The sequence below is a fragment of the Rutilus rutilus genome (assembly GCF_951802725.1).
Source record: "Rutilus rutilus genome assembly, chromosome: 10".
Lineage (NCBI taxonomy): Eukaryota > Metazoa > Chordata > Actinopteri > Cypriniformes > Leuciscidae > Rutilus > Rutilus rutilus.
The window spans coordinates 37,856,350-37,869,103 of NC_140215.1; the positions used below are offsets into that span (position 1 = coordinate 37,856,350).

Here is a 12,754-nt window from a genome sequence, read left to right on the forward strand (position 1 = left end):
GCTTGTAGACGATTTGTCTTTGAATTTCTTTTCTTTTCTTTTCTTTTTATATACAGTATTAGTACTTTGTATGTAAACTATTTAACCTGCATGTAGTTAATAAAAATATATTTAATTGAAACTAAATAGTTCACCTGCCAAAAGTCTCAACTGAACTGAACACGGAGAAGTCTTCTGTGACCTATTTACTGTAAGTATGAAAATTCAGATGCTTATGATTTGGACAGATTTGACTTTAACCTTACTAACCTGATAATAATCAAAATTAGGTAAAAGGTGTTTAAAACACCATAAAACAATACACATACACATATACACAAGGCACACATAAGAAATAATGAGACAAAACAATATTTTTATTTAGTTTAGCAGGGAATATTATATCATCTTCAAGCTCAGCACTTACTCAACCATAATCTGAACATGTTATTTGACTGACAGATGCTTAGCTGTAGTATTAATGTAATAAAGAGAAAGTAAGAGACTCTATAACATCTCAGCGTTTATGATTTATCATGCAGCTCAAAGTATTATGGGTAGAATCTCTCTACAATCTATCCTGATTCATCAACACAGTTTCACTGATGATACAATATTATAAACCCAAAATCCAGGATAGAGCGGTTGAGTGAATGTGGTCTGGACTGTGTGGATGAGGCTCATTGTGTCAGAGACGCTGTAGAAGGACAGAGTTCCTGCACTGTGATCCACATACACTCCTACTCTACAGCTGATGGGCTTCACAGGGAGTTTAGTCTCTATGTTATTGTGACTGAATGAGTAACTGGAGGAAGAGCAGAACAATCTCCAGGACTGATCATTACGTCCAAACACACACTCTTTACCCGATCCCTTCCTGCTGATGCTCTTATATGACACTGATATACACACATATTTACTCCACTCAATCTCCCAGTAACAGCGTCCACACACACTCTCTCTACACAACACCTGCCACACATTATCAAATCTGTCTGGATGATCAGGATACGACTGGACTTTGCCAGTGCCAGTAATCACTCTGTTCCTCTCAGACAGACGGACATATTTATTCACTGTGTTCAGATCCAGATTGAGCTGTTGGGAATCTGATGGAGATAAAACACATCAGAATCAGGAATTATGAATCTGTCTGATCTTTTAATGTATCTAAACACTTCATGTTCAATATATCATCAGTGTCTCAGTACAGTTTACCAGATATCCTGAGCAAATCATCATTTACATGATCAACTATAAACTCTTTTGTCATGTTTTCTTTCACTTCTCCAGGAAGAACATGAACACACTCAGTGAGTTTTTCTGCTTGTTTTCTCAGTGACTTACATTGTAGGAAGTCGTTCCTGGTCCTGGGAACAATGTTGGAGAAAGTGACTGTGGAAATCAACAGACATGAAGAGTGTGATTATCATGTCAAGAGAAAATGATCCCTGCATCCGTTCCTAAGACATTTCTAATATGATCTTCTACATGATCTGAGATGATGGAGGATCATTTCTGAGAGCAGAATCTCCAGGACTTTACCTCTGTCAGAGATCTTCATCTCCTCTTTGCAGAAATCCTCCAGTTTGTCTCTCATCTGACGGACAGATTCTCTCACACCATCAAAAGAGGAGAGAGAACTGAAGGGATTGTCATTTACGTCAGTAGATTCAGGAGGAGCTGAGAGAGACTGGAAACTCTAGAGAAAACAGAAATCAAAGCTCATCACCTCCACACTTCATCAATAACCTGCTCTACTGTCAGATTTGTGCGGCTCTTGTTGATCTTTAGTAACTCTCCTCAATCCAGCACTTTCACAGCATCAGCTTCATTCTTCTCATATTCATTATGTGACATTAGAGACACAAGTTCTAGCGTTTGCCATTTACACTAAATGTGAACTTCCTAGGAAATCAATTTAAGCTCAATATTAGCTTGAGAAATACATGATGTTAATTAGAAATACTGCGATCAGAAATCCAAATGTAGTGTGTTTTGAAATTATATATTTAAAAAATAAATTGGCAGAATAAACCAAATAATAATAAAAAAAATCCAGAAAACACGAAAGAGATTCATTTAGATGTGGAAATAAAATTGAGAGGTCAGTAATATACCAACATCTCTCTCATATTAAATATTTTAAATAATCATATTATTCTCTATCTTAGCTGTATTATATCATGTAAATTGGACTCTAAAAAGTTAAATTACATTCTTTAATGGGAATGTCATTAAAGCCTTTGTTTTATTCACAGAATTAAAAGGGCAAACGTTGCTAAAATTTATATTTGTGTGATGGAAAGGCATTAATTTGTGATATTTTTGTCTTTGTTAATTTAATTTACTATGAAACGTGAAGTACTAAACAATACTTTATAACTTTTAATAAAGCACTAAGTTTTATTGAAAAAATAATAGGCTACTGTTGCATTATTGAAAGTAAAGAAACAATACTGTTGTATTATTAAATGAAATAATATAACATTTCTCATTTTATTCTAAACATTGTCCATTTATTTTTCGTTGAATATATCGTGTGTCTAGAGATTTGCTTTATTTAAGAGCACACTGAATTGATTTTGACATGGAGTGAATACAGAGCGAGGTTTTTTATTAGTGATCGGGCAGCGAGTGATGAGGAGAGAGAAATGATCAACTAGAAATCTCTATAGAAAATAAACTGGACAATCAATTTACTATAAATGAGTTTAGATTTGGATACTGTGCACTGGAACCTGTCAAACTTTCAGTGCTAACAAACTACGCTGAACCATCGAAGAACGCTAATGTTGTTCCTACAACCAATATGAGAGCAGAAAAAAGATAATGAATGTACATCAGTTGGGAATCATTTCAATGTTAAGAAACAACTTATTTATACACTCACCTAAAGGATTATTAGGAACACCATACTAATACTGTGTTTGACCCCCTTTCGCCTTCAGAACTGCCTTAATTCTACGTGGCATTGATTCAACAAGGTGCTGAAAGCATTCTTTAGAAATGTTGGCCCATATTGATAGGATAGCATCTTGCAGTTGATGGAGATTTGTGGGATGCACATCCAGGGCACGAAGCTCCCGTTCCACCACATCCCAAAGATGCTCTATTGGGTTGAGATCTGGTGACTGTGGGGGCCATTTTAGTACAGTGAACTCATTGTCATGTTCAAGAAACCAATTTGAAATGATTCGAGCTTTGTGACATGGTGCATTATCCTGCTGGAAGTAGCCATCAGAGGATGGTTACATGGTGGTCATAAAGGGATGGACATGGTCAGAAACAATGCTCAGGTAGGCCGTGGCATTTAAACGATGCCCAATTGGCACTAAGGGGCCTAAAGTGTGCCAAGAAAACATCCCCCACACCATTACACCACCACCACCAGCCTGCACAGTGGTAACAAGGCATGATGGATCCATGTTCTCATTCTGTTTACGCCAAATTCTGACTCTACCATCTGAATGTCTCAACAGAAATCGAGACTCATCAGACCAGGCAACATTTTTCCAGTCTTCAACTGTCCAATTTTGGTGAGCTCGTGCAAATTGTTGCCTCTTTTTCCTATTTGTAGTGGAGATGAGTGGTACCCGGTAGGGTCTTCTGCTGTTGTAGCCCATCCGCCTCAAGGTTGTGCATGTTGTGGCTTCACAAATGCTTTGCTGCATACCTCGGTTGTAACGAGTGGTTATTTCAGTCAAAGTTGCTCTTCTATCAGCTTGAATCAGTCGGCCCATTCTCCTCTGACCTCTAGCATCAACAAGGCATTTTCGCCCACAGGACTGCCGCATACTGGATGTTTTTCCCTTTTCACACCATTCTTTGTAAACCCTAGAAATGGTTGTGCGTGAAAATCCCAGTAACTGAGCAGATTGTGAAATACTCAGACCGGCCCGTCTGGCACCAACAACCATGCCACGCTCAAAATTGCTTAAATCACCTTTCTTTCCCATTCTGACATTCAGTTTGGAGTTCAGGAGATTGTCTTGACCAGGACCACACCCCTAAATGCATTGAAGCAACTGCCATGTGATTGGTTGATTAAATAATTGCATTAATGAGAAATTGAACAGGTGTTCCTAATAATCCTTTAGGTGCGTGTATAAAGCCGCGTTTCCACCAAAATTACCCGGAACAATTTTTCCCAGGAACTTTTTTTCCCCAGACCTGTTGCTGTCTGCGTTTCCACCGCGGTCTAAAGTACCGTGAAGATTAGGCAAATAGTCCAGTGACGTAGCACTGCGAGCTACTTTACAGTTCCTGCTGAATTTCATCCTCTGAATTTTAAGCTTAATAAAGCCTGAACCTCGTTGTCGGTCCATCTGTCGTATTTTTTAAACTACATTGTTGATTCGAATAGCAAACAACTGTTTGTTTTAAAAAATAGTGGTTGAAATAAAAATGCTGCGTGGAGTCAACCAATCAAAATGCGGCATGAACTCAACCAATCAGCATGTTCAGCACCCAAGAACCACCAAAAAAGTTCCTGAACTTTGAGAAAGTACTACCTCCCGGATACCCTGGTTCCTGTGGTGGAAACACACGGAGTACAAGCCCAAAGACCCTAGTTCCTGAGGAAAGTTCCTGCGGTGGAAAAGCGGCTTAATTTGAGAAAAAAAAAGAAAAGAAAAAAGTACCATATCAATGCTTAGAAATGTTGGAAAGTCAATGAACTGCCATACAGTAGTGGCCAAAAGTGATGTCCGGCAAAGGAAAACTGACAGATTCACCCTTTATTCAAATAGTATCAAAACGTGCATATTGTGCATGAAGTCAACTGTTTATTTGTGATAACACAATGAAACATGCCAAATTGTACTGATGTAATTTTTAGCCAGGCTGTCATACAAAGAAATTATGAACACATGAAAAAACAAGAGAGGACGATGAAATATTAACAACTGACTATGTTGCAGTCAATGAATGATTTTTTTTATTTTTTTTTTAGCTTTTTAGTTTTTCTAAAACCTGTATGATTTTAGTTTTTCTGTGAGCTTTTTAGTTTTTCTAAAGCCTGTAGCTGTAGTTTGCCCTTTTTGGCACTTAATATTCATCAATATTACTGATCTGCCTGCATTGTGTAACGATCACCAGCTGGAGTGCCCTCGAGAGCCACCAGAGGGCGCTCCACAATAGACTAGGATGCATATTAGTAACGCATTCTTTAAATAACAAAAAATATATGGTCCTGTTCTTCTCAATCTCTGTTACCTGCAGGAAATGTATGTGATCCTGTGTGTGTGAAAGCTGCTCCAGCTCAGCGTCTCTCCTCCTCAGATCATTGATCTCCTGCTCCAGTCGCTCCAGTCGTTCTTCAGCTCGACTCACTGCAGTCTTTTCCTGATCTCTGATCCGCTGTGTCGCCTCAGAGCGGCTTCTCTCAATGGAGCGGATGAGCTCAGTGAAGATCCTCTCACTGTCCTCCACTGCTGTGTGTGCAGAGCGCTGTTAGGACACACATCACAATCACACAGTGAGCTTCAGTGAGTCCTGACTGAGACTTCTCAAACTTCTCTTCTTCTCCAGACTCACCTTATGAGACTCTACAGCCTCTCTCAGCTGCTGAAGATCTTTCTCTCTCTGCTGGATCCTCTGCTGGAACGACCTCTGCGTCTCCTTCAGCTGCTTCTGCAGCACAAACCAATAACACAGATGGCACTTTATAATGTCACAATAGCATCATGTGAAGAGTTTTTTGCAAAAAAGTTTGCCTTGTTGCCTAAATGTTTACGATTTTCACCATATTTTCTGTTAAGATAACATTAAAATATGAAAGTCCACTTGCAGCTGCTGTTCACTTCTGTGACGTCTGCAGTGTGAATGATGTTTCCTGATCATATGGTGCCAATATAAATAGTGTCAACATTATTTCATCAGTGTGTAGTTTCATACCTGTTTCTCTGTCCTCTGTGCTGCAGCTGATACAGTGTCGTGGTTTTTATGTTTGTCCATCGTACACAGCACACATATAAACTTCTGGTCAGTGCGACAGAAAACCTCAAGGAGTTTATCATGTGTTTGGCAGATCATCTCCTGCAGTCGTCCAGTGGCATCAGTCAAATTGTGTCTCTTTCCTTTAAACCAACTCTCATGTTGTTCAAGGTGACTTTGACAGTAAGAGATCAGACACACCAGACAGGACTTGACGGCTTTGTGTTTTCTTCCAGTACAGACGTCACACTGCACATCTCCAGCTCCAGCGTAACAGTCATCAGGAAGTTTAGTCTTCTTCAGTTTCTCCACCAGTTCAGCCAGCATGGTGTTTTTAGCTAAAGCAGGTCTTGGACTGAAGGTCTGTCTGCACTGAGGGCAGCTGTAGACTCTCATCTGATCCTCCTGATCCCAGCAGCCTGTAATACAGATCTTACAGTAACTGTGTCCACAGGAAGTGGTCACTGGATCCTTCAGGAGATCCAGACACACTGGACACATGAACTCATCCTGAGAAAATCTGTCTTCTGCCATTTTACTGCATGAATACTGAGACACAAACACACAACAGCTCAACTGCACTTTAGTCTCTTTCCCAAACTCTTCCTGCTTCCTGGTTCTGTGTTTGAGTGACGTGTGCAAAACAGGTTTATCAAGTCTATAAACCCTCATAAAGTCATAAAATCTGAGTTCAGATTCTACAATAGTAAATGCAAAAACATTCACTATAAACCCAATGTTCAAAATAATTAATTGGTTTGAGAAGGGTAAATTTAAATTAAACAAATTAGTTATCTTTTATATGTATTTAGAGCTACCTACTTTGTAAGTAATCTGAATTGTTTAATTGTTTCGAGTTTTATGAATTTGTTTCTTTGAATTTAGACAAACTTATATATAATTGAAACTGGGCTGGGATTTCTATTTCTCAGCATGCTTTGTAATTGCTTAAATTAAGTGTTATAAAAACATTTTTGTGCAAGATTAATGTTAAGTGGGAGATGTAGTAGTGTTTAATGATCTGCTATGCTAATTTAGAAGAGTTTCTAAATTAGAAATTTGTGTTTTTTAGGGGAGTGGAGCATGAGTTTGGTTTGAGAACAGATATATGTTTTATATTGTCGTACTCATTCAACAATTGGTATGCTAAAAAAAATATTCTACCAGTTCTGCTAACTTAAACGTAGAATTTCTTAACTTAAAAATTTTGATGTAACCGATTACCTCAAATATTTTGAATTCCCTTTCATGCTGCGCCGAGACACTGTGGGAAGGCATGTGTGAAATCAGTCCAATGGTGTGATGAGACATCATAGGCGGGAAAGTATAAAGCATACCCAGAAACAGACCGTCAGTATCACAGACACAGACTGTCTGTGATACTGTTTCTGTCTATTTAGTGTTGGATTGGCATTGCAGTTACACACACACACACACACATGCATTATATATATAAATATATATATATATATATATATATATATATATATATATATATATATATATATATAAATAATTTTTTTATGGTGAACAAGCAGCAGTTTAAGAAGTGTGCTTTTCCTTGCCCTTGTCTCCTTACGGGTGGGGATACACACAATCTTTGTGTTGCTTGTTTGGAAATGGATCATGCCCAGTCAGTTCTCGAGGGGGCTGACTGTCAGCATTGTGAGAAGCTGTCCGTGAGGACGCTCCACTCCCGCCGATCATTGTTTGAGGAGGACGGTTTGGCTCTCGTTCCTCGTGGTTCGGGTCTCGCTGCCGAGGCACAGCAGCGACGCTCATCATGGGGTTTGCAAATGGTTCTGACAGAGGGGTTTGAGACCGGCCCAGCCTTATCTCAGCCTTCACCTGCCAGATCCAGTGCTTTATCTCAGGAAGAAGCACCAGCTGCAGTTTTTTCTCCTCGGGATGAGGCACTAGTGCTACAATTATCCAGTTCTGAGGATCTGGATGTTGTAAGCATTGATGCAGGGGATATTGAGGATTCACCACCTCATACCCCAGCTTATGAGGAGATTATGGAGGTTGTGACTCGTGCTGTAGCTAAATTAAATATCGATTGGCCAGCCGAAAAAGAAGGAAGTACAAAAGAAAAGCCTGCTGGATAAAGGTTTCTTACCATCCAGATCACAGCCTCCTCGTCGGGGACTGCTGTTTTTTCCCGATCTCCACACTGAGGTGTTGAAATCGTGGAAGAAACCGGTCTCATATTGTGTTTTCAGCCCTCAAACGTCAAACTATAGTAATATCACCAGGCTGAAACAAAACAACATGTTTATGTGACGATGCCTCGGGCTGAAGAGACGCTTGCGAGCTATCTCTCTTCTGAGTCTGTATCATCACTAAAGTCCCAGACATTACCCACCAAGCCTCTCAAAGCTACAATGACACTGGAGGGTAAAGCGTATTTGGCAGCAGGTCAGGCTGCAGCATGTTTGCATACAATGTCTATATTGCAAGCATATCAGGCTGACCTGCTAAGGGACCTAGATGAAAGTGAGGAAGTAAGCGCTGATGCAATTCGAGAATTGTGTCCCGCGACTGATTTGTCTCTTATGGACGCTCCACTCTCGCCTTCTGCCCTCTTCGACGATTCAGTGAATAATGTTATCGAGAGGTTTCAAGAGGCGGAGAAACAAGCAGCGGCATTTCGAAAAATGATTCCTCGCTGATGGTCCCACAGAGTGGAACAAAAGCAAAGTGTCGCCACTTGGGAGCCTCCACAATCAGGGGGGTCTGGGTGGCGGTCGCAGTCGCAACCTTCGAAAGATAGACAAGATCTGGGGGACTGTCCACATCTCGAAGAAGGCTTTGACTAAGAAGAAGTCCTGACGCAGAGGGCAGAAACAGATTCCACCTCATTACACGGTGCCCGTTTCTCTTCGGCACCCTCTAGGGCCGCAGTGCTGCCAGTTCGGTTGTTCCCTGCCGGTTCGCCGCTTCAGGGCACCGAGGTGTCTGCTTTCCCCAACAATCCTCCCAGGAGGGTCGTAGAACAGTCAGTTCAGTTGTTCCCTGCCGGTTCGCCATTTCAGGGCGCTGAGGTGGATGTTCGAGCAATACCAGAGGCCAGTCTAGAGAGGCTGGTCCTCTTAGCAGATTTTCTGGCAGCGTGGAAAAAACAAAAAAAAGTTAATTTAAGTGATAGTATTCCATATCACGTTGCCAAGTCTCCGTAAGCAACATGAAGTCCATGCTTTTGGAGGTAAATAAATCGCTGAGCAGAAGAGACTTGTTTGCAATTGAACGGGCATTTATCAGACCCATCCTAAGCGGTGCAGGAACACCCGAAGCAGAGAAAGAGGCTCATGGCAGCGACCTCAGATGCGCCGAACACACACCGCGACCAGAGGTAGAGTTTCTCTGGTGCACCGGAACCAGAGCCATGGGGACATCAGGGAAGACAGAATAAAGACATGAAGGTCTGGAGTCGCAGTCCAAGATCCCCAGTTTGAAAAGTTTTTTCAGATGAATCTGCCTCCCTGCCCTTTTTCCTCACTTTCTCTGCCGTCTATTTGTAGGTCGTATTAGGCCCTCTCCATGCCGCATACAGACAGCAGTTCCAGTCGGACGTGTGAACGGGGCTGCAAACTCGTCTATACCACTCCAGATATATCCGTCACCGCGCTCCACCATGGAAGATCGGATTAACAGCAATGTTTGGCGATCATACACCCATGCAGTAGACACAACATTTGTTGACAAACTTAGTAGCAATATAGCGCAGAAAACAAACAAAATGAATCGGGACGAACAACCAGCCGCAGAGGCAAAGCCAAACACAGGCGCCATCTTGGTGATCATGTGAACGTTAGTGGTTAGTACTTGGATGGGAGACCGCAAGGATAAGTATCCTTTTGTCACGGTCACCAGTTAGTCTAGCCTGGCCCTTATCTGCATGCACTTCCCAATCACAGAGAATACTAATCACCTACACCTGTTGTTTATCAACCATGGATTATTTAAGCACACACCTCAGTCACACACATTGTCTGTTCTCCCAAGTGGATACTAGACTGACACTCTAAATGCTGCTTACCTATTGACAACATTTCTACGAAATATTCCTATACCTTCTCCAGCATTCCACGATCTCCACTCTGTCACCATCTCCATAGTCGTTCTCCTTCGTCACTGTGCATTTCCCTGTCACCGTGGTTTCCTTCTGGTAATCGACAACTGAGCTGACATCTCATCATCCCTCATCACGCTGTTTCCTCCTGCTATCCACGTATGGTCATTCTCTTGCAATTTCAATAAACTGATGTTTACTGTGTAACACTCCGCAGCTATTTAAACAACTGAGTGCTCACTATAAATTGGAACGCCTGTCCCCATTGTCTAGTCCACATACAAATCACAGATTCACAAGAGATCACAAATATCACAAAGAGATTAGTTTAGCAAACAACCTCAGTGTATTAACAACTTCACAGAACATAAATAACAAACCCATATGCCACATAGATAATACAGACAGCTTTGATTACGAGTGTGTGTGTGTGTGTGTGTGTGTGTGTGTGTGTTCTCAAACTGTCTTATATTCCAGCGTGTATATACAATGTTAGGATCAGCCTCACCGGTAACAATGTCAAGTCCGAGAGCGTGATCAATGAAGTGGAAAACTGTCTTAAGTCCTCCGAACAAAGTAATGCTGGCAGCGAGCCCACTGAAATACTCCCAGGAGGAGAGGCGACCCGGCGCTTCCAAGGCAGTAAACCATGGGATAATCCACATTTTATGGCAAAACTCATAGTCATTTCCTGTTTACTGGGCAAAACTCACGTGATGAGAAGTCACGCGCAGATCTCGCGTTAACCATAATGAGGTTCCCAATACACAATAGTAGAGGCATAAACAGAGTACAGAGGAAAGCCAACAAGGTAATACATAAAGTGACACAACATACTTAGTCATATGTCACTAACCTTATTTAAAAACTTCCCTTTATGTGGCCACGCTACAACTGTCCTCCCAGTATGCTCTGAGTCTATACCGCTACACCTATAAAATAAACAAATTATTGTGGCATTAATTAGCCCACAAACAATATTTATTTTAAAGCCTGAACAAATTTAAAGCAAAACATGTTGGGCATTTATCTGTATAGGCTAAGTGTTGTGTTTCAACCGCCCTTTTCAAACTGGCGCAACGCTTATTCGCTGTGATAATGAGCTGATGAGTTGAATCAGGTGTTTGATTAGGGAGACAAAGAAAACGTGCAGTGTTGGGGGTACTCCAGTAGCAGGGTTGGGAACCACTAGATTAGGGGATGCAGAAAGTGTTGTAAATGATTTATTCATGCGTTTACAGATCATTGTGTTGAACACTGTTACTTACCTGTTACAAATGATCTGTACGTGTATACAAGGCATTTACAACACTTTCTGCACCCTCTAATTGCTACATACATACAAAAAATACCACACAATCAAAAACACTAAAACTTATCTGATCAACAGAGGGTACACTTGTTAACACAGATCAACTAGTATTGTTAACCTTCTTTGCCAGAGCAAAAGATAACACAAATGACTAGCACTTTACGATAATCTTCCCTGCCTGAAACAGAGGATACAATATATTAGCACATGATGCTAATCTTCCCTGGTTGAACAGAGGATGAATCTTCTCTGACTACACAGAGGATAAATTAATATTAATATTAATCTTCCCAGTCTGGACAGAGGATAACTTTTATCTCTAAAAGAAAACTTTAGAGGATAACTTAGTTAACCAAACCCTACAGCTGTCTGTTAACTCTTCTCTGATGGCGCAGAGGATAACAAATTTGTACTGGTCTTAAAGGTTCTTTTGGATAGAGTGGCACTCACCAACCCTTGGTTGTAAAGAAAGATTCAGTCTGGAACACAGTCAGATCTTTGTTGAGCTTGAAGTTTCAATATGGATTCAGAAGATTCAGTCTGGAATGCAGTCAGATCTTTGTTGAGCTTGAAGTTTCATTCTGGATTCAGGTGAGGAGCTCTATCCGGGTCACGGCACCAAAACTGTGGGAAACTTTTCCTTCATCAAAGCAGAGACCAGAAGACGTTGGGATATCTTTCAACCAGAAGTTACTAGGGCTGGGCGATATATCGGATGACATTGTTATGCGCATCTCGTCAGTAAAGCCGGTTCCTTGATTAGTACACATAGATAATGCAGAAAACAATATGGCAAAAGAAATCAAAACTGTTCTAAAAACTTTTGATCTGACTCAGCATGTACATGGACCCACACACAATCGTGGACACACTCTAGATTTACTTATCAGTAAGGGTCTAAACATTTCATCGATTGTTATTAAGGATGTAGCACTGTCTGATCATTTCTGTATTTTCTTTGATATCTTGATCTCTCCTGCCACTAAAGCTAGATCTGTGTCTGTCAAGAAGAGATGCTTAAATGAGAACACTAGTGTACTATTTATGAAGGCTATATCCTTAACACCAAGCATATCTGCTGACTCTGTTGATTTTCTCCTTGATTCTTTTAACTCAAAAGTTAAAGGTGTAATTGATGAAATTGCTCCTGTAAAAGTCAGGAAGAAGAGTGGCAGACAAAAAGCACCTTGGAGAAATTCAACAGCGGTGCAGAATATGAAAAGACAAAAGCAGAAGCGCATGTGGCGGAAGACAAAACTTGTAGTCCATTATAACATCTACAAAGACAGCCTTCATGCTTTCAATATGGAACTAGGCAAAGCTAGACAGACTTTCTTCTCAAATATTATAAACAGCAATTTAAACAACACACGCACTCTTTTTGCTACTGTAGAGAGACTGACAAACCCCCCAAGCCAGATTCCCAGTGAAATGCTCTCAGACAGCAAGTGCAG

At 40.8% G+C, this 12,754-nt stretch overlaps 1 protein-coding gene across 1 annotated transcript; it reads right to left on the reverse strand.

The window, feature by feature from the left end:
- Nucleotides 1-336: 336 nt before the first annotated feature.
- Nucleotides 337-6,533, reverse strand: LOC311298980 (E3 ubiquitin/ISG15 ligase TRIM25-like). The gene is made up of 6 exons (XM_084422366.1): nt 5,878-6,533; nt 5,518-5,613; nt 5,197-5,430; nt 1,525-1,681; nt 1,327-1,374; nt 337-1,088 (listed from the first exon to the last, which is right to left on the reverse strand). The coding sequence occupies exons 1-6, from the start codon at nt 6,448-6,450 to the stop codon at nt 568-570; spliced, it is 1,629 nt and encodes a 542-aa protein (XP_084278492.1). The 5' UTR covers nt 6,451-6,533; the 3' UTR covers nt 337-567.
- Nucleotides 6,534-12,754: the final 6,221 nt, after the last annotated feature.